Source organism: Aulostomus chinensis, chromosome 8 (genome assembly GCF_037954235.1).
Source record: "Aulostomus chinensis isolate RoL2024-O1b breed Wild chromosome 8, RoL_Achi_v1.0, whole genome shotgun sequence".
Lineage (NCBI taxonomy): Eukaryota > Metazoa > Chordata > Actinopteri > Syngnathiformes > Aulostomidae > Aulostomus > Aulostomus chinensis.
In genome coordinates this window covers 30,682,142-30,702,271 of record NC_141327.1, presented here as the reverse complement: position 1 = coordinate 30,702,271, position 20,130 = coordinate 30,682,142, and the positions used below count along the sequence as shown (strand labels likewise).

The following is a 20,130-nucleotide window of genomic DNA, read 5'->3' as shown; positions in this document are numbered from 1 at the left end:
AGAGAGACAGAAGGAAAGAGAGGGACAGAGATAAAGAGGGAGAGAAAGGAGGAGAGACTGATGGACAGAGACAAAGACAGAGAATGGAGGAAGACAGAGAGACAGAAGGAAAGAGAGGGACAGAGATAAAGAGAGAGAAAGGAGGAGAGACTGATGGACAGAGACAAAGACAGAGAATGAAGGGAGACAGAGAGACAGAAGGAGAGAGAGGGACAGAGATAAAGAGAGAGAGAAAGGAGGAGAGACTGATGGACAGAGACAAAGACAGAGAATGGAGGAAGACAGATAGACAGAAGGAAAGAGAGGGACAGAGATAAAGAGGGAGAGAAAGGAGGAGAGACTGATGGACAGACGGGGACGTGAGCAGGTGGAGCTACGGGTGGCAGCTGGAGCCTCTTCAGGTCTGGAGCCTCCTCCAGCAGCACCAGGATCTGGGATGAGGGGAGAAGAAGAGGAGTTAGTAACACGTCTGAGGACAGGAGGAGGAGAGAGAAGCCCAGTCGTGCTGGGGACCAGGGTGGTGCCATCCAGGGTACCTGTCTCATCAGATCAGGTGGTCCTCAGGTGTTTGGGCCCAGCACAAGAACTTCAGTTTATCAGAGTTTAATAAAGGAAATGATGGTCCTCCATGTTTCCTGTCCTTCAGACAGGCCTCCAGTTCAGTCAGCTGGTTTGTTCCATGTGGATCATTGATGAGTTCAGCTGAGTGTCGTCTGCATAGCAGTGAACATTAATGGAGTGTTTCCTGATCATGTGACCTAGAGGAAGCAGGTCCAGGGTGAAGAGGACTGGTCCAAGCACAGACCCTTGTGGAACACCAGAACTGACTGTAGTGGTCTCAGAGGAACCATCATTAACTGGTACCAACTGAGATGGACCTGGTAAATATGACCTGAACCAGTTTAGTGTGGTTCCTTTAATGCTGCTTCCTTAAATCCAGGTGTGGCCTGATCAGACAAACATCTGGAAACTACAGTTTTCCTGAGTGGAGTGTAGTTGATCAGTCCAAATTCCAAAGAGATTGATTGGTGGTCTGATAAAAGCGTTCTGGATTCTGATCTGAATCCTCAGAGTTTCTATCAGTTTAGTTCTAAATCAGATCAAAATCCAGAGTCAGTTCACCACAGACACTAGAATGTTTATTTATGTTCTGTTCTTTTGACCATCGACCTTTTGTTTTATAGTCATCAAACATTTTACCATGAAATGATGAATTGTGTGTTGTTTTATAATCCAAGTCCCTCTGCTGCCCAGCTGCTTCTACTAATGTGAATTAATGAAATTAATCCAAGATAATTAGTAAAGTACTTTTGTTTTTATTTCACCAGTGACAGTCAGAAGGGCATGAAGGGCGGACAACACTTCCCACCCACAGCCAGCCATCGTGCTAAGCTAACTAGCCTGGCTCCACAGGGGATGCTGGAGAGTGAGAGACTTTTCCTAATAGTTGGTGTGTTGCTTTGAGTTCTGTTGTATATTTATTAAATTAGAAATGTAATTAATGACCAAAGCTGGAATCAATCTCCTCTGACATGACAAACAGAGTCTTGCTGATCTAATCGATTCATCAGGGTGGACTTGAGTCCACATGGCCTGAAGAATATTAGAAATACCAATCATCAATCATGTGTGGCTACACGCTTGGGTTTTGGCTGTAAAAACACAGACATGTGGGATCACAACTCTTAAGAATTGTTTGGAGGAACAAATAAAATTAAAGCTTTTGGTAGTTGGAATATTATAAACTTGTCCATACAAAACATGCCAGAGTTTATCAAAATCTGTTTATTTCCTCCTTTGTACAACTCGAAGATGTCCCGTCAAACTTTGATATAATAAATAAGAAGTCATAGAAAAGTGGTGGAGGTTTCATTCTCCACCACACAAACAACAGTCGTCATGACAGAAATAATTCAGCACATCCTACATGTAGAGGAAACCGTACAGAGGGCTTTTACTTGGTAAACAACAAAAATACTCACAAACAGATGTACGTCATCCAGCAGTATAATTTGCATATTGACACATTTACATGAACATACAGAGAAACTTTTGGACATTTGTGATGGGAACGCTGCTCGTACATCTACAGTCAGATTTTTTTTTCTTTTTACAGTACTGAAGACGGCAACATTGAGGTAAAAATTAACATTTTTCTGGTGGTGTTTTGCTGCTGTATCCACCATTATGCCAAATAACCACACACACGGCGGCAAGAGGAGAAATTAGCTTCCCAAAAGACAACAGAACACAAAAGGAGTTATTTTAGTCTCTCGGTGTCCCTTCAGCTCAGCTGTGGCCCCGCTCACATCTCACTGGGGCCCTTCATGCTGGAGTCTTTTGCTGAAACTGGCGACGCCACCATGGGCAGGACACACTGTGATGACTCGCAATAACCGTTCACACCAGCAGGACCAGGAGGCCCAGGAACGCCGGGAATGCCAGGAATGCCACGTGGTCCCCGCTCTCCGTCACGGCCGTCTGTGCCATAAGCCGGTCTGCCAGGGTCACCTGACATGAAAGACATGACGTTGGATTTTCAAAAGCAGCATCTCACGAGAGTCCTCTCACTTTGTCCAGGGTCCATTTATAGATCATACATCTACATACAGTATTGTGTACATCTATATTTGTATATATCCGTACATTTATAGATCCATACATCTCTCTCTCTCTCTCTCTCTCTCTCTCTCTCTATATATATATATAAAACATCCATCCATCCATCATCCATCCGGTTTCTCCCTCTTATCCTTTTAAGGGTGGTGGTGGGGGTGGAGCCCAGCCTGGCAGCCTTCAGGTGAGAGGCGGGGTTCACCCTGGACGGGTCACCAGTCCATGGCAGGGCCAACATTTCGCCTTCCTCCACAGTCCAAAGACATCAAGAGGGACCAGGTTAATCCAGACTCTAAATTGACCGTAGGCGTGGCTGGGAGAGCCAATGGTTGTCTGTCTCTATGTGTTGGCCCTGCCATGGACTGGCGACCTGTCCAGGGGGAAGGCTGCTGGGATAGGCTCCACCCCCACCACCCTCAACAGGAGGAGCGGGGGAAGATGGAGGGATGATTTGAGCTCATGTTAAATCATCTTCATCGGAGCCTCTGGTCGGACTTGCTAATACTGAGGGTGATGATGGTCTTGGATCGGACATCCACACTCCATCGGACATTTACCTGGCAGACCAGGAGCACCGGGCACCCCTTTGGGTCCCCTTGTTGTGGGCCCTCTGTCCCCTCTGTCCCCCTGGTCACCTGCAGGGAAAAAACACATAATCAGCTGAAGGTTCAGACACATGGCGCCTGTAGCATCAAAGAGCACAGGCACAGAACATGGTCAGAACTGTTTAACTGGTTGCTGACGGGACATCTGGACTCAACAAAATAGTCCAAACTAAAGTCAGACGAAGCGAATTGCTAAAAGCCACATGGTAGCACAACTTTTGGGGTTGTTTCATGCTGATGTGTTTCTAAGGTTTCATTTGCTGTTCCAGATTTTATCAATCAGAAATTCAAACTTCACAAGCAACTAATCTGATCCCACCTTTAGGTCCTTTGTGGCCCATTAGCCCAGCCGGACCCTTCAGACCAGGTAATCCTCTTAATCCGGTGTGTCCAGGGAAACCGTTCTCTCCGGCAGGGCCGGGAGGTCCAGGCAGACCAGGGGGGCCCGGTAGACCAGCGATGCCGGACTCAGGCCGGTTCAGGCTGGCGGCCAGCTGAGCCAGCTGCTCTGTGACATGGAAGGACAGCCATTACATGGTGGACCAAAACAAAATAAATAACTCTCATTATATATATATATATATATATATATATATATATATATATATATATATATATATATATATATATATATATATATATATATATATATATATATATATATATATATATATATATATAATGAGAGTTATTTATTTTGTCTGTCTCTATGTGTTGGCCCCTAATTATATGTATATATAATTATGAAGTCTCCTATTAAGAGTTAAGGTATTGCAAAAAATTGAGAAAAATGGATATTTCCGCTGGAAGTAATGTTGTGGCTTTAAAGCCTGCCAGCAGCTGCAGTAGCTGATGTACTTTTACTCAGAAATATTTATTGATCTTCTCTTTAGGGAAAAGCAGATGCAACAGGTTATTAAACACCCGGATGCTGCGACACTAACTCACCTTGCATCACTCTCATGCAGACTTGTTTGATGTGTGTATCTGTTGGTGATTTTCCCTGTGACAGAACACACATACACACACATATATGAGCAGCCACCATAACATGGTACAAATACTCTGTTCTTGAATGTTACTTTTGAGTATTTACTTTGTTACTTGATGATGGGTGAACTTGAAGAAAAGCAGCTGTATTTCCTCATTATTCCATCCATCTATCAACCATCAATCATCCATCCATCATCCCTCCATCCATCCCTCCATCCCTCCATGTTCCCCCTCTTCTCCTGTTGAGGGTGGTGGGGGTGGAGCCTATCCCAGCAGCCTTCCCCCTGGACAGGTCACCAGTCCATGGCAGGGCCAACACATAGAGACAGACAACCATTGGCTCTCCCAGCCACGCCTACGGTCAATTTAGAGTCTGGATTAACCTGGTCCCCTCTTGATGTCTTTGGACTGTGGAGGAAGCTGGAGTACCAGAGAGAACCCAGCAGGAACAGGGAGAACATGGAGACTCACCCAGAAACACCCCGTGCTGCAGCCACAGTTGAGGTTTTTTTGTTTTGTTTTTCACTCTTTCAAGAGCTGCTATACTCAAATTTTGTTGTACTTTTCTGAACAATGACAATAAAAAGAACTCTGACTCACTGCACCACCCCTTTCCTTATTATTCCTCCACTGAATTCTTCTAGTTTTAGGTTAAATAAAGTGAGAGAGATGGTAAATGGACTCAATTTTATAGAGCGCTTTTCTACCTTAGCAGCACTCCAAGCTCTTGACAGTGTCGTCTCATTCACCCGTTCACACACACATTCACACACTGATGGTGGAGCTGCCATGCAAGGCGCCAACCTACTCATCAGGAGCAATTATGGGTTCAGTATCTTGCTCAAGGACACTTGGACATGGTCACCGGGGTCGGGGATCGAACCAGCGACTCTTCGGTTGCTAGACGGCCACTCTACCCCTGAGCCATGCCGCCCCGAAAACAGACAGAAGTTTAAAAAGGAAGGAACATCAAGATCAAATCTGCTGGCAATAATTCAGTTTCCTTGCAGTTAATGTGTGAACCCTCAAAAGACATGTTAATGTTTATGTTCTACTTGAATACACTTTGACTTCTGGTTCCAAGATACATTTGAGAGTTCCAACAATATTGATGTAATGAATTCTGTGATGAATTTAATACTTTCAGTACTTCTGAGCCTACAGAGGTCATGGAGGTCATTAAAGGTCATCAGGGGAAACACAAGAAGCCTGAAGCTTAGTGGTGGTGACCTTGAAGTCATGTGACCCTGGTGTAGCTCCTTCCTAGGCTAATGTTAGCTTAGCACTGCTAACGTAGCATCCAGGCTTCCAGCATCATCAGAGGGTTCATTAGTGAAGATGATCTTGATGAACTAAACCTGGAAGATCATCAACTTTTGTTCACCAGAGCTGATTTACTGGTTCAATCACCACAATCACATGGAGCGATCCTATTGGCTGCTGGGGGAGGAGCCAGGAGATGACCACTTCCTGTTGGCGGAGGAACCAGGAGATGACAACTTCCTGTTGGACTACAAACACACCCCATCCTTGACATGACCACTTCCTGTTGGACTACAAACACACCCCATCCTTGACATGACCACTTCCTGTTGGACTACAAACACACCCCATCCTTGACATGACCACTTCCTGTTGGACTACAAACACACCCCATCCTTGACATGACCACTTCCTCTTGGACTACAAACACACCCCATCCTTGACATGACCACTTCCTGTTGGACTACAAACACACCCCATCCTTGACATGACCACTTCCTCTTGGACTACAAACACACACCATCCTTGACATGACCACTTCCTCTTGGACTACAAACACACCCCATCCTTGACGTGACCACTTCCTCTTGGACTACAAACATACCTCATTTCTGTCAAGCTTAATAGATCCACAATGTTCCTTTAATGTTATGAATTTGGAGAAAACCATCTCACCGCTGGTCCCTGGGTCCCCGGCAGGCCAGGTAGCCCCCTGTCCCCCTGCATGCCTCGCGGTCCCGGTTGGCCCTCCTTGCCCTCTTTCCCCTGCTGCCCTCGGCCTCCCTCAGGTCCTTTGCTTCCCGTCTCTCCTGGCGGGCCTGTCTGTAATCAACGAGAGTTGGGAGGCAATAACAGCTGAACGAGTCTGAAAACGGACTGTGTTTGTCAGTGAGTCATGTGACGAGTCTGCTCCTACTCCTTTTCCTTCATGTAAATCGAGATGTTAAATAAAAAGCAGAAAAAAATATTTTTGCTTGTTTTGTTTTGAATTCATCTGTTATTATTATTATGATTATAATTATCTTTATTTTTATGTTTTATCATATTGTCATTTACATGATTTAAATAAATATATCAAAGAAAGAACAAAGAAAGGTGGAGTAAGGAGAACCGGCAGGGTACTAAAATAATGTCCACATCCAGGTGGAACCTCATAGTTTAGGGTGGCTGATTTTCAGCTGCTTACACCTGAACAGATTCAATTATTCCACATTGATGATTTCAACCTGGCCAGGAAGTCATTTATCATCTTGTGAAGTCAAGACGTCTTATGAGAATGTTTGACTGTTTCTGGTGATGGTGATGGTGATGATGATGATGATGATGACATAACATACCGATCCTTTCTCTCCTGGTTCACCCTGGTCCCCCTGGAAGAGACAACACACATCGCTGATTGGATGTCTGCACAAACACTTTTTAAAATAAGAGTTTTTGAAGTTGGAATCAGACAAGAAGCTGCTTGACAACAGCTGAGGAAACCATCGTCTCCCTGGTAGCGCCCCATCTGGGACACTTGTGGCTCAGTGCTGGCTCAAGCGTGGCTCACTTAGGGTACCAATGGTGGTATTGATTGCCATCTTGGACTGAATCCCGTCTTGCCATCCATTCATTGTCTTCCGCTTTGTCTTCCTGTTACAGGTGGTGGGGGTGGAGCCTATCCCAGCAGCCTTCCCCCTGGACAGGTCACCAGTCCATGGCAGGGCCAACACATAGAGACAGACAACCATTGGCTCTCCCAGCCACGCCTACGGTCAATTTAGAGTCTGGATTAACCTGGTCCCTCTTGATGTCTTTGGACTGTGGAGGAAGCTGGAGTACCAGAGAGAACCCAGCAGGAACAGGGAGAACATGGAGACTCACCCAGAAAGACCCCGGCCCACAACCCTCTTGCTGTGAAGCACTAGTGCTAACCACTGCACCACCGTGCTGCCTTCCCGTGTTGCCATTAAAGTTTTCTGACACATTTTTTGTGATACTCAGGTTTCCAGTTAAAACCAAGAGCAGGATGAAGAATCAGATACCATCCAAGTAAACTATATTTATTGTGAGTTTAACAGTGTGTGTACTTCTACATCAAAAGGGAAGTGATGTCACCGTTGTAAAACCTAAATAAATGAATCTACCAGAGACCTTTGGTCATCTCTCTGATGTTTCGTTAGCTCCGCCCACTGGTCGTACATCACAACCAGGAAAAACTGTCGTTGCCAATGGGAGCAACTTCTGGGTCCCGCTGCTACGCTACTGAATCATGTGACTCCAGCTCAGCGACAGACTTGAATACTCTGATACTGAGAGTCACCAGTGTTAATGAGTTTGTCTGAACCACTTTCAACTCTGACTCCCATCATACAGGGCGCCATGAGGGCTGATGATGTCATCCTGGTCAGTCACTTACCAGGTCGCCTCGGGCTCCCGCTGTTCCCTCTTCACCTGGAGGTCCCTGAGTCACACACGGACAGATTCCTTCATCAGCTCAACTGTGCCATCAGGGTCATAGCAGCTGTATTAGCGTGTTTTATGACACATACCTGGTTTCCCTTCGGACCATCCAGGCCAACTGCTCCCTGGGGACAAAAGTACAGGTTGAACATTTACTACACAGAAGTACTTTATATAAAAGTAATTGCAGTAATTGAGACCACCTCTCTCACATGTAATCATGCAATTATTTGTGTATTTATGGGTATTGTAATTCTTACCCTGTCGCCCTTCAAGCCACGGTAACCAGCAGGCCCAGGAAGTCCAGGAAGGCCCATGTCCCCTTTGCTCCCCTGTTAGAACACACACACACATAGAAATACACACTGTGAATGTCAATACAGGGTCACAGCTAGAGAAGGTAGCACCGCCATTTTAACCTGACCACAGCTACAGGAGGAAAAAGCCAGCAGCTTCACATCATCTGAATGGCGACATTTCCAAAAGAGTTGGACCCACTCAGAAGTTTCTGGGTGGGTCCAGATTGAGGCATTCCTGGGAACAGAGAGCTCTTTCAAGCTGCTCGGCTTCTCTTCCTGCCCTGAATCCCCTGCGAGCTGCAGAAATACCCCACAGACCTCCAGACATCACTAACAAGAGGCCATTCATGGCTGCTCACGGTGGATTAGAGACTGTACAAACAAACACACACACACACACACACACACACACACACACACACACACACACACACACACACACACATCTCTTTAATAGCAGAGAGCAAAACTGTGTCCCAGCAAGGCACAAGGTCTATTTTGGTGAATGATCCTCTAGTCAGGACAGAAGATGTTCTAAACTCTTGATGTCCCTTTTACATTTCAAGATCTCTTTGCTTGATAGAGTCAAGCAAAGAGACCTGGCCGGAGCTGAGCCGGAGCTGAGCCGGAGCTGAGCCGAAAGGATTATCTGGAATACGGTCGCAACACTTTTAATGGATTCAGCTGAATCCAAATGAGCTTCATCAGAACAACTTGTGGCCTCCTTTTCATTCCTTCCACAACAAAATCCCCATGATTCTGTTGCTGTTCTCAGTTTTGATAAAACAATCATTTATACTCCTGCCAGCAGAGAGTCTGAGAAACCTCACGCAGGACGGAATTGGACGGCCATCAGAGCCTTATCAAAATAAAAGCCCATTTGCTTTTTCTGACAACACACTTTCCTCTCTCAGCATTCAAAATGAGAGAATAACTGAGCTGATCAGGGAGCATTTGAGACATAGATATTGGGTCTCTGATGGAGGACAGCAGGATGGGTGTTAGCCATGCTAGCTGCTGCAGCTTATACAGGCATGGCTCAGGGGTGGGCGGCCGTCTAGCAACCGAAGGGTCACTGGTTTGATCCTCTACCCCCGAGACCATGTCCAAGTGTCCTTGAGCAAGACACTGAACCCATAATTGCTCCTGATGAGCAGGTTGGCGCCTTGCATGGTAGCTCCACCATCAGTGAGTGAACGGGTGAATGAGACGACACTGTCAAGAGCTTGGAGTGCCGCTAAGGTAGAAAAGCGCTCTATAAAATTGAGTCCGTTTACCATGATGCGACTACTGGCTGTCAGTGTTTTCTGCTCCGATCGTACTTCTATTCTCAACTAAGATAAAACAAATGCTTAAACGGATTTGGACACTGGTGGACCAGCAGCATCATCGTCTCCAAACCAGAACAGTGCCCACTTCTCCCTGATGCCCCTGACAGCACCATGGTGCAGGGTCTTACCCGGCCTCCTGGTGATCCCGGAGGCCCGTCAGGTCCTCTTTCTCCTCGTTCACCCTAAAACAGAAAGACAGCAACAGCAGAATTTAAACACTGATTGCTAAATACATCCAAACACCATGAGAAATGATAGAAAATTAATTTGAAACCTCCTCTTGAACTTTTTACATTCCAATGTTTCTCTTAATAAAGAGATTGCGTCAGCCCAGTAACTCTGTATACGTACAAACTGACAAGGAATTGGAGGTGAAAAGATACAGAATCTGACCAGTCGGCATTGGTATCAGCAAAGGCCTTCTGTCAGGACACTGCATGGCAGCACAGTCGTGCGTACTCTCTTATTTCCTGATAATTTCATGCATCTATTTTCAGTTTTCTGTCACTGCTTGTAAATTTTGGCGAACGGGTAGCTGACATCAGTGCATGAAGCTGTCACGCTGGGTTAAAGCTCAGAAGTCCCAAAGTCCCCCTGAGGCCTCAAGTGCAGTCTTTGATGATAAAGAGGATCTGATCAGAGACTCACCGGTCCTGCTCTGGGTCCAGCTGGTCCCGGCTCACCCTGCTCGCCACGCTCACCCTGGAGGGACAGAACTCATCGGATCACCATCAAAGCTCCACGGAATAAAACACGTCAGCAGCATCATTGTTCTTGTTTATGAATGCGCTTCTCCTCACACCAGCTTCTGTCACATGATAAATGTGTTTAAACTTCCCACAAACTCACCTGTTTTCCTGGAGACCCCATCAGACCCACCACCCCTGGATCACCTGTGTTACCCTGGTAACAACCAGGAAGAGACACGAGTTACTTGGACCCAGAAAGCTGCTGTCTAGATGAGGAACTCAGCAAGTAGGAAGGCAACTACAGTACAACTGATGGAGTTCATAATGTCATCATGTTTTCATCGCACCTTGACGCCGCTGGCACCCTTTTGGCCATACGCTCCTGGCAAACCCTGAATGGAGAAAAAACACCAAGCATAAACATCTGGGCTCAAAAAGACAAATGCTACAATGTTGCTGTTCTGGGATAATTTGAGGTCAAAGGTTGGACTTACAGGAAGGCCTTGTGGACCAGCATCACCTGGAGCCCCACTTTTCCCTGGAAGACCCTGAAAAACAACAGAAACCATTTGACAGTCCCAGTTTTCTGAAGATGTCCCACAATGCTGAGGCCCCTCAGGAGCCTTCAGGAGGCTTTTAAGATCACCTTCACTCATGATGCAGCGCGTGAGTCAGTAGTTACCTTGGAGCCCGGGAGGCCGGGGATCCCCTCCCGCCCGTCCGGACCAGGGAGGCCCTGTTGGTACGAGAAGACAGAGGAGTTTATAAAGCTGCTGTCACAGAGGGAACCACCTCTCTGACGAGAGGGGGTGATAAAGTTCTAGAAGGAACCAGGTCAAATATCAAGAAGACAGGAAGCATGAAAGATGGTGGACAGCTGGTTAGGACAGATCTGGATCATTGGGTCGATGGTCGATTGATTGATTAGTATGTTGGATGAGATGAATCTGAGCTCACAGGTTCTCCTTTTGGTCCTGGCACACCTCTGATTCCTGCTGGACCTCCGTCCCCCTACAAGAAACAAGATTCAGTGAGGAGACTGGAACAGGAATTCAAGGGGCACAAACCTCCACCAAGACGTGAGAGAAAACTGCCCTATAAATCTATACGTGTTCATGCATACGTATAGATATGAGTACGTATGTATATTAAAGCACTGAATCCATGCAGTCTTAATAGATGCTGCTCCAGAGAGGATCTCACCTGCACCCCCGCAGGCCCCACCTCCCCGATGGCTCCTCTTTGGCCTAAATCGCCCTGAAACACACCACCATCGAGGGGCTCAGTGGCGCTTGCAGAAAACACAAAGTGGAAGTGAGAGTGGCTGAGGGAAACTCACCGGGGGCCCCTGGGTGCCCTGAGGACCCACGTCACCCGGCTTCCCTCGAGGTCCCTGTTCACACACACACATCCGACTTTACGCTCAACACATCCACTGTCCTGACCAGCAGACAAACGATCATCAAGTCATTCAGAGAATTTAAGGATTCATAAGAGAGGAAACTGGCGGTTCGCTCCTATTGTTGACGTTTTATTGGTTTTTGCTTTCATGTGACATCATCATTTTAGTGGTTTTACTCCTTCTACTCACATCTTTGCATACTGAGGTGATCACTTCACCTTCATTTGCCTGATAGGGATCAGTTCCTTTCCATTTCATTGTGATATTGTCTGACCCCTGACTTGTTTCGCTCCTGATTTCACCTTGCCTTTACTTTGACGGATGTGTTAAGTTTATTTGATGATGCGCAACTCTGATGTCACGGTCATCAGTTGCTTGTATTCAGCCGATTTTTTTAACAGCATGAATTGCTCTTTTGATGCCAGTCATGTGATGAATGGGGGCGGGGCATAAATATACCAGGAGCCATTGGCGTCTTGAGTACACACCCAGAGAGCAGATGAGTCTTCACCAATGAGACAGAAATAAAACAGAGACATCTTCTTTTCATTCCCTTCAATATTTTCTCATTTCAAGTTTGATTTGTCCGATCTTTTGCCTGTAAGTCTCTTGAAGTGACATCTGGATGAAAAAGTTGCTATCAGATGAACATGCTGTATGAGAGGTTTTCTCCCAGAAGGAGGTCATGTGACTCCAGTACCTGATGATGAATACTAACGACCAGTTTGCTCCAACTGGAAAGTGCTAATTATTGGTTTGCCCCTGAACATTTTCATGTTGCAGCAGTTGGACGTATGTGTGGGAAGTGAATTCCAGGAGAACCATGAAGGGTTCAGCTCAGTGTGCCGGCGCTCTTACCCGGTCACCTTTGGAGCCAATTATTCCTGGGAGGCCTTTAGGTCCACCGGGGCCCTAAAATTACTCAGCGGACAGAGGAGGGGGAACACACATGTTGATGTCAGCATGTTTCATCACTTCATCTGATGTGTGTGAGGAATCTTTCACTGTAAAAGCCAGTTGAGAGAGAAATATTTTACAGGTAGTCCAGGAACTCCAACTTCCCCCATCAGTCCTTGCTCGCCCTCCTCGCCCTGCAAGGGATCCAACACAGGTGCATCATTGTTCGCCAGCTTGTCATAGATGCACATTTGTCCAGGGATATAACACCCAAGCTCAGAAATCTTGTGAGAGGGTTGTAGTGAAGGGAAGGGAGGACTTTACCTTGTGTCCTTGTCTTCCGGGCTCACCAGACTCACCCTTCACCCCTTTGTGGCCCTACAGGCACGAGCGTGAGATGAAGATCAACGGAACGTAACAGGTGAAATAAAGACGTGTTCTAGCAACCGCAGCCACTCACTTTCATGCCAGGGAGACCTGAGTGTCCTGTCAGACCAGCGGGGCAGGCGTTAGGACACTGAAAAACACAACAGCCTATTTGAGGTCATGGAAGAGCCCTGCCACCAGGGGGCTCCTCTGACTGGGACCCCTGAGCCAGCGAGCCAGACTTCTATTTATTCAAGTCTTTGCATCTGCTTTGTATTTGTGTCCCGGCAGCTTTTATTTTAGAATGGAAGTTTCCCTGCCTGTGTGTGTCTGTAGTCGAATGTGTAACTAAAGAATGCAGGAAGAGCCAGCCATGTATATTTAGCTAGAAGCTAATGAAGAATGATGGCTAGCAACACCTAAAATGTCCAAAAACGTCCATTAACAAACTCTCCAGGTTGTCATCTGCTTTAATCCAGGGCTCTTAATCCAGACAGACGCTGCCTTCATCTTAATGATCTCAAACAAAGGAAGTGATTCTTGATTTTAGGCAGAACAGCAGCGAACCACAGACCAACACAATGCACGATGAGGGTGTCCAAATGGTGTTGAATTTGAAAACTGATATTCAGTGTAAGTACAGATGCAGTTGCCAAGCAACAACAAATCCAGTTGATGAGGGGGAGCCAATTTTACACAACTTCAAACAATCATTCCTCAAAAACCTTCTGATGTTCTCAGAAGATCATCGCAGACGAGCAGAGGGAGGCGCAGCTGGTCCATGGTGGCAGACCTGACCTGGCTCTGCATTGGCGGTACGTGGCGCCCACCAGGAGTCGGTGTATTTGTATTCCTTCTTGTTGCGGCTGCTCTGCTGCTGATCAGTAGGATGATGATCTGACATCCTTCCATTCAAAGGCTGCTGAGCACCAGCGTTAGGAGCCGTGGAGGATCAGGGTCAGGATCAACGCAGACGCCTGAATCTGAAGGCTCCGTATTCTGCAAACACTTTGGTTTGCGATAAAAGCTAAGAACATTTCCACCTTTAGCTTCAAGCTAAGTCAGCGTGGCTGGTTCTGGACTCTGGAGGTGATACCAAATACAAAAATACACCAAGGAAGTTCAGATGTTGTAGCGGCACTTAGGCTCATGAATCTGAATTATCTCAAATTTCAACAAAACTTTCAAAAGCTTGCAAGTCCCAAAATTGATGGAATACGGAAATTCGATGATTCATCCATTAGAGTTCATAATTTGTGCGACTGAAAGTGCTTCTGAAAGCAGATATTTTCCATGTAAAGACACAGGAGAACAGTTTAAAGTTGTGGTGTAGTTTAACACAACATTACAACACTTGTGATGCTAACTCCTGTCGTGCCGTCCTTGAAACGCATTCCAAAGTCTCCCATCTTTTGTACGGGTTCACATGGATGTTCTTTATGATCCTGCTCTCACTGTGAGTTTCCCACTTCAGTGACATGAATATTTGTTGACAAGAACAGATCTAGTCTTTCTCTGAGGACATCGTCACAGGTGATGTGGACTCACTGATCAGGGTTTCAAAGTGAGGAATTAGTTTAAGAATGATTGGACTGAATCTTACCAGGTCTTCACCTTGATACACGCCTGGAGGCCCCTAGAAAACAACCACCATTTCAGCTGTTAGTCTGGTTCTGAACAAAGACACCTGGACAGATCGTGACCAGCTGCCCGTTAAACGTGTGCAGAGTTCAAAGCAGATTTACCCGAGGACCGGCTGCACCAGGAGAACCCACTTGACCTCTCTTTCCCCTCGCGCCCTGTGACACGGGGAATTATTCATTTAAGACGGGAAATAGGTCTCATTGGAAGGCTTCGTGCAGCTCTGAACAGCTTCATCTCAAAGCTCTTGGTTTCTTCTTTTCAAGACTGAAATACTTGCAGAAATATTCAAAGGCTAAAAGGTATCTGGTAAGATGAAAGTGGAGCGCCGGTCAGCTGAACACAACCGAGAGACGAGTAGTAGACAAGTTTAACTCACGGGGGGTCCAACTTTGCCCAGTTCCCCTGGTAGTCCGTCTGTCCCCGGGATTCCCTGTGACACAGCAGAACACGAGGAACGTTCTTACAGAACCTTGGTTACTTTAGGGAAATCACCTGATGGAAGTATTCTAATCAACAGTTGTTGCTCAGCGATTTCACAGCAGCGGCTCGTGGAGGGGGAGGGTCTAGAGTGTGATGCCGACTGGCTGGATACTCACGTCGAGCCCGTCAGGTCCGACACCCTGTGAGAGACAAACTCATGAGAGACCACGCCAACGTGCACAACTATTGTCAGTGTCTTCATCAAACAATCGTCTGGCTCAGGGAGCCTAGATGGAGGTTTCTGAAAGTTTCACGTTATAATTCCTCATAATTAAAGGATTCCACATTCAAGCTCCCGCCAAACGGGTTCCCCTGATGCTCGTTAAGATCATCGCTAAATCTCTGCATGTCACCAGAGAGGCTATGAAGAGGTGTAGTTGTTTCCACCATCATCGTGTTCCCCTCAAGACTTCCCCATCTTTAGATGTCGGTTGGTCTGAAGTCTCTCTGACATTGTGTCACTTTTCTGACTTTAAAATCAAACGGGCTGCTCACATAAACCTGTCCATCATTTACGGTCTGATATGTACTCAGCTGGAGGCTTCAACGTGTGTTCCTCTTGTTTTCAAAACTTGAAGTTAGGCTGAATCATTATTTTGAGGTTTTTAATGATTATCTGTGCTTACCGGCTCCCCGGGAGGGCCTTGTGCTCCAGGATCCCCCTGAAACAGGAACAGGCGTGTCAGAGATCAAACTGTCTCCTACAGCTTCAGTAGGAGCGCCGCGGCGCCTCGTGTCTTGTTAGACAGCAGTGTTTCTGACTGAGGCTTCAGCGCTCACAGAAATCCCACCAGACTGAGCAGCAGCAGAACAGCTTCCAGGGTCATTTCTAAAAATATGGAACTTACTTTTGGCCCTCTGGTTCCCTCTGCACCGGGTTCTCCAGGGGGTCCGACCGGTCCCTGCAGAGATCGATCAAAAACCATCACAGTGCTCATGGAGACTGAAGAAAGGTGATGAAACAGTCGATGCTGGGCTTGTAGTTTTGGCAGATACGATCATACGAAGGTTTCCATCTCCATCTTTTAATTTTCTTATATCTGATCTTTGAGGAGCAATACCCCCCCCCCCCCAACACCCCCAGCTCCTCCCCGGCTCGGCAGGTTCATCACTCGCCATTTCTCACCAGATGGAGTTTGTATGATGGTGCACTGAGCATGCTCAGAGACAAAGACTTCCTGTTAACCCTTTATAATACACTCACTTCAAGTTAGTTCAGGCTCACTTCTGAGGAGAGCAGCACAGCATCACTTCATCCATCAGTGGAGCCCCACGCTCACACACAGTTCTTGCCTCCATCTCTGCTGGCATGGTCAGTAAACTACGACTAGTGACTGAGCTGACCGCTGGCTAACTGCTAACTAACAGGAACTCACTGTTGTTCATGTTCTCTGTTATAAAGGGTCTGCTCGCGTCATCATTCAGAACTCTCTGGATCAAATGCTGATGAACGAGTGATTACACGGGACACACACCTCTCCTGCACATTGGCACCACTTCACTCTCAGACGTGGCTGCCTCTTCATTCGTGTACAGACATATTTACTTATCTACACGTTGTATTTTGTCGGTTTGTTTATATGTTCTAGTAATTTGATATCTGTATTTTTATTTTATCTTATTCTATTATCTTTATTTTATAGCCAAGGCAGTTTTCTTTGTGGCCTGTTTTCCCCACCAGTTTGTCTCCAGGCTTCATGGCATCATAACAACATCCTCTGCCCTCAGAGCCTCACATCGACTGAGGAGAAACTCCATAGAAAACCTTGAACAGGGAAAAATGGGAGAAACCTCAGGGTGAGGAGGGGAGGAGGATCCTCTATACAAACCTTTACATTTTTACAGAGAGAGCTTAGTAAACTGGAGTCAGAGTCCATGTTTGTGTTACAAACTTGGCCAATGAAGCTCTGAAGGTTGTGATTCTGGTTCTGGTTCTGATTCTGGTTAATCCAGGATGCTAACTGCCAGAAGATGCTGTCATCAGCATACAGATTAGCTACAGAGAATATTTATTCCCATAATTATTCTCCTCAGTTTTAATTGAACGATTGGTCATGGGACATGATGGCTTCCTCTGGAGGCGTGGCCTTCTCCAACTCCTCCCCACTCCTGCCACCCCCATAAATAACCTCACATCTCTCCCGCAAGCGAGGACTCATCAGTTAGCGATGAACACATGGTGGCTTCACTCTTTCATACCCAAAACTGCAGGACGGACACTGGACTTGTTCTGGGCTCTCCCAGCATACACACCCCCCTCCCTCCCACACACACACACACACACACACACACACACACACACACACAAATACACTCTGCCTTCCACACACACACATCTCACACAAAAAGACCCCTGTTCCTGTCAGGCTCCGACTCCCCCCTGAACAGCCACATCCATTTATCCCCTGGGCTCCTGTGAGAGAAGCCACGCCCTCCAGCACCAGCAGACCTTGTTGACACTCTACGTGCTTCTGAGTCGCTGCACTCACGTCTGCGCCTGGCAGGCCTGAGGCTCCGGGAGCTCCGTCTTTGCCGTTTTCACCGTCGGGCCCCTAAAGACAGAGAGCTCATGTGAACACTGTTGGTTTGGATGGAGACGCCTGATTCTGCCTGAGAATGAAGAGCTGACTCACTGGTCCACCGGCCACTGCGGAGTCCTCCCCCCGGTCGCCCTGACGACACACGAGGATGTTCACGTCACACATGAGTTTTAGGACCTTGTGTCTGCGTGGTTACACTGAAGTTTATCTTAAACTACATTTAGATGTTTCAAGCCGAGAGGCGGTGTAGTCAGCCTCGACGCTAAAGCGCTGCAGTAGGAAGCGTCACACTTCGGCGGGTGTGTCCTTGCGTCTCGTCTCTATTTTTCATCTCCCTCTTCAATCAGCTTAAGCTCCATTGTGAGTGTCCTTGTTTCATTTGACTCAGTGGCTCTTCTCATCTCCTGCTGACTCTAAAGAGCATAAAATGTCCTAATTTAATAATTAGTTATGAGTAATTTCAATGTACTGATGATGTAAACAAATACAATCAAAGAGACTTCAGCTTGTTTGATGAACTTCCCACAGTCGCCTCAAAAGTCTAGTTTGACACTTATGAGCGCTGTCACACAGTTTTCCTTCTTTTTACTTGTTGGCTCCGCTGACTTCCATCCAGTGGAAGTCAGGAAGTCGTCAGCACGGAGGAAGAGGAGGAGGTCAGTGACAGTCAGTTGGAGGAAGAATTCATGAAAAAGGCACAAAATGTCAATGGTATCTGTTTTTGTTGCATTCGTGGGGCTGATCGGAGCCACAGGAGCCTTCATGACCACTTCCTGCTCCTCCCTGCCTCCATCTTCACTTGGCCTGTTACTCAGGTGAGAACGTGAAGGTGAACTGAGTGAGCAACATGAGAGGTTCCCGCTGCTACGCCGCAAACTGAGCTGATAACTACGATCCTGACATGAAACAGAAACATTTGAGACAGCGATGGTAGAAACTCACATCAATGCCATCCACTCCAGGCACGCCAGCTACTCCAGGGGGGCCCGCGGGGCCTCTGGGACCAACTGGGCCCCTCTGCAGAACAAACACAGAAATCAGGGAGGTTTTTTTTCTTTCCTTCTCAAATCCATCCCAAAAAAATCAGATGATGCTGCAGCTCACACAGAGTCCCTTTGTCTGGGTGATGAAACTAGACCCAGTCGTGTCCCGCTACTCTGAGTTCTCATGGCTGCTGCTGTGTTATTGGTTCCAGGTGTCTTACTGGGATCAATGGGCCACAGTCAGGCTCTACATCAGGGTCCTGAGACCTCTACTCCCCCATCATCGCCACATCCTGACGCTCTAAATGGCTCCTATAATAACGCAACAAAGAACTTGGCATCTGCCAATGAACCTGCAATAAATGTGGCTGACTATGAACCCAAAGCCGGACTCAAAGCAAAGCTGCAGCTTAAACCATAAGAGACTTAAACGTCGTTTATCCTCGAAGGAATTTTAATCAAAATCCCCACAGCAACTCAGTTTGTCTCTAAGAGACAGATTTCAGTCCACATCTTCATCAGAACACCAGCAGAGCTGAAATGTAGAAAGTCAGAAGATTTCGACCCACATTCATTGACCAGGTGAAAATAAGAAACAGGACATTAAATGACAATGAAGTCTTCCTTTGCTTCATTCATGTGCTGCTGAGCAACACAAACAAATGCCCTTCATGAAACGACAGATGAGGCGGATTCATTCCTCACCTGAGCTGAGCAAATCAGAACGATCTGCAGCAGAAGCACCAGCAGAGACCCTCGACAAGTCCAGGAGAGCGCCATCGTCTTCCTGGGGCCGGCAGGCGCTACCAGTCCAATATTTCCAGATTCGAGATGGGCTCAGGGACGGTCCACCTGTCTGTCTCCCCCCTGACTGAAACCCCACCGCCTGCAGGAAGGACCATGAGAGAAAGTGCTGTTTATTCATGAGAAGCTGGTGGAGGAGGGCTTCTCTGCACAGACCCGGGGGGGGGGGGGGGGGGCATTCCTCACGATTCTAATCACACAAGAGGATTTTAAAAATGATTCTTTGTGGTAGAAATGTTTTCTGAGGAAACGTCATAGTTTCAGACAAATCGTTTCTTACAACTGCAACGTTTTCATATGTAGAATTTAACGCTACAAAACACCAGCCAGTGACAGCTCAGTCGCCTTCCTGGCAAAGATTGAGAAACTCCTCCAAGTTATTGGTGAGACACCTCCTTTATGTGATTATGTGACAGTGACCTTTGACCTTGTGGACCCGCAAGCCAAGTTTGTGCCACCAACAGTCTTCCATTCTGATGAACACCAACATTTATAGTTGTTGATGACTAAAGGTGCGTTAATGTGCTTAATAATAGAGAACGAGCGAAAGGTGCTCAGAGTGGAGTGCAGTACCACAGTCAGGCCAGCAGGTGGGGCTTTCGTTGGTGCTGTGTACCTATTTGCGGTATCTGTGCTCTGCCAGCAGAGGTCGTGCTTCACCACCAATCTTCTAGGGTGTCTGAATGGTGCCGCCGTGTTTAGGTTGTAGCAGGAGGACGTAGCAGGAGGACGTAGGTTGGTACTTGGCAATTCGGACGCAGCACGGGACACCCAGC

General features: G+C 46.9%; 1 protein-coding gene across 1 annotated transcript; it reads right to left on the bottom strand.

Annotated features, from left to right (window-relative positions):
* Window positions 1-1,930: 1,930 nt before the first annotated feature.
* On the bottom strand, window positions 1,931-20,121 carry col9a1a (collagen, type IX, alpha 1a). Its single transcript, XM_086212445.1, has 33 exons — window positions 19,971-20,121; window positions 19,256-19,436; window positions 18,510-18,584; window positions 17,661-17,699; window positions 17,517-17,579; window positions 15,876-15,929; window positions 15,654-15,689; window positions 15,144-15,167; window positions 14,924-14,977; window positions 14,649-14,702; window positions 14,507-14,539; window positions 12,998-13,054; window positions 12,862-12,915; window positions 12,678-12,731; window positions 12,499-12,552; window positions 11,578-11,631; window positions 11,442-11,495; window positions 11,196-11,249; window positions 10,921-10,974; window positions 10,733-10,786; window positions 10,586-10,630; window positions 10,399-10,452; window positions 10,198-10,251; window positions 9,678-9,731; window positions 8,180-8,251; window positions 8,009-8,044; window positions 7,876-7,920; window positions 6,815-6,847; window positions 6,153-6,299; window positions 4,170-4,224; window positions 3,541-3,729; window positions 3,174-3,251; window positions 1,931-2,511 (listed from the first exon to the last, which is right to left on the bottom strand). The coding sequence occupies exons 2-33, from the start codon at window positions 19,328-19,330 to the stop codon at window positions 2,306-2,308; spliced, it is 2,064 nt and encodes a 687-aa protein (XP_086068571.1). The 5' UTR covers window positions 19,331-19,436; window positions 19,971-20,121; the 3' UTR covers window positions 1,931-2,305.
* Between the last annotated feature and the right edge of the window lie 9 nt (window positions 20,122-20,130).

What these genes read in the sequence shown, in the direction of transcription:
- col9a1a (XM_086212445.1), bottom strand. Translation starts at nt 19,330, where the DNA reads ATGGCGCTCTCCTGGACTTGTCGAGGGTCTCTGCTGGTGCTTCTGCTG. An exon ending in GTGGCTTGAAGGGCGACAGG is followed by an intron (nt 8,045 to 8,179) that starts GTAAGAATTACA and finishes TTTTGTCCCCAG; the next exon opens with GGAGCAGTTGGCCTGGATGG. An exon ending in ATGGTCCGAAGGGAAACCAG is followed by an intron (nt 7,921 to 8,008) that starts GTATGTGTCATA and finishes TGTGTGACTCAG; the next exon opens with GGACCTCCAGGTGAAGAGGG.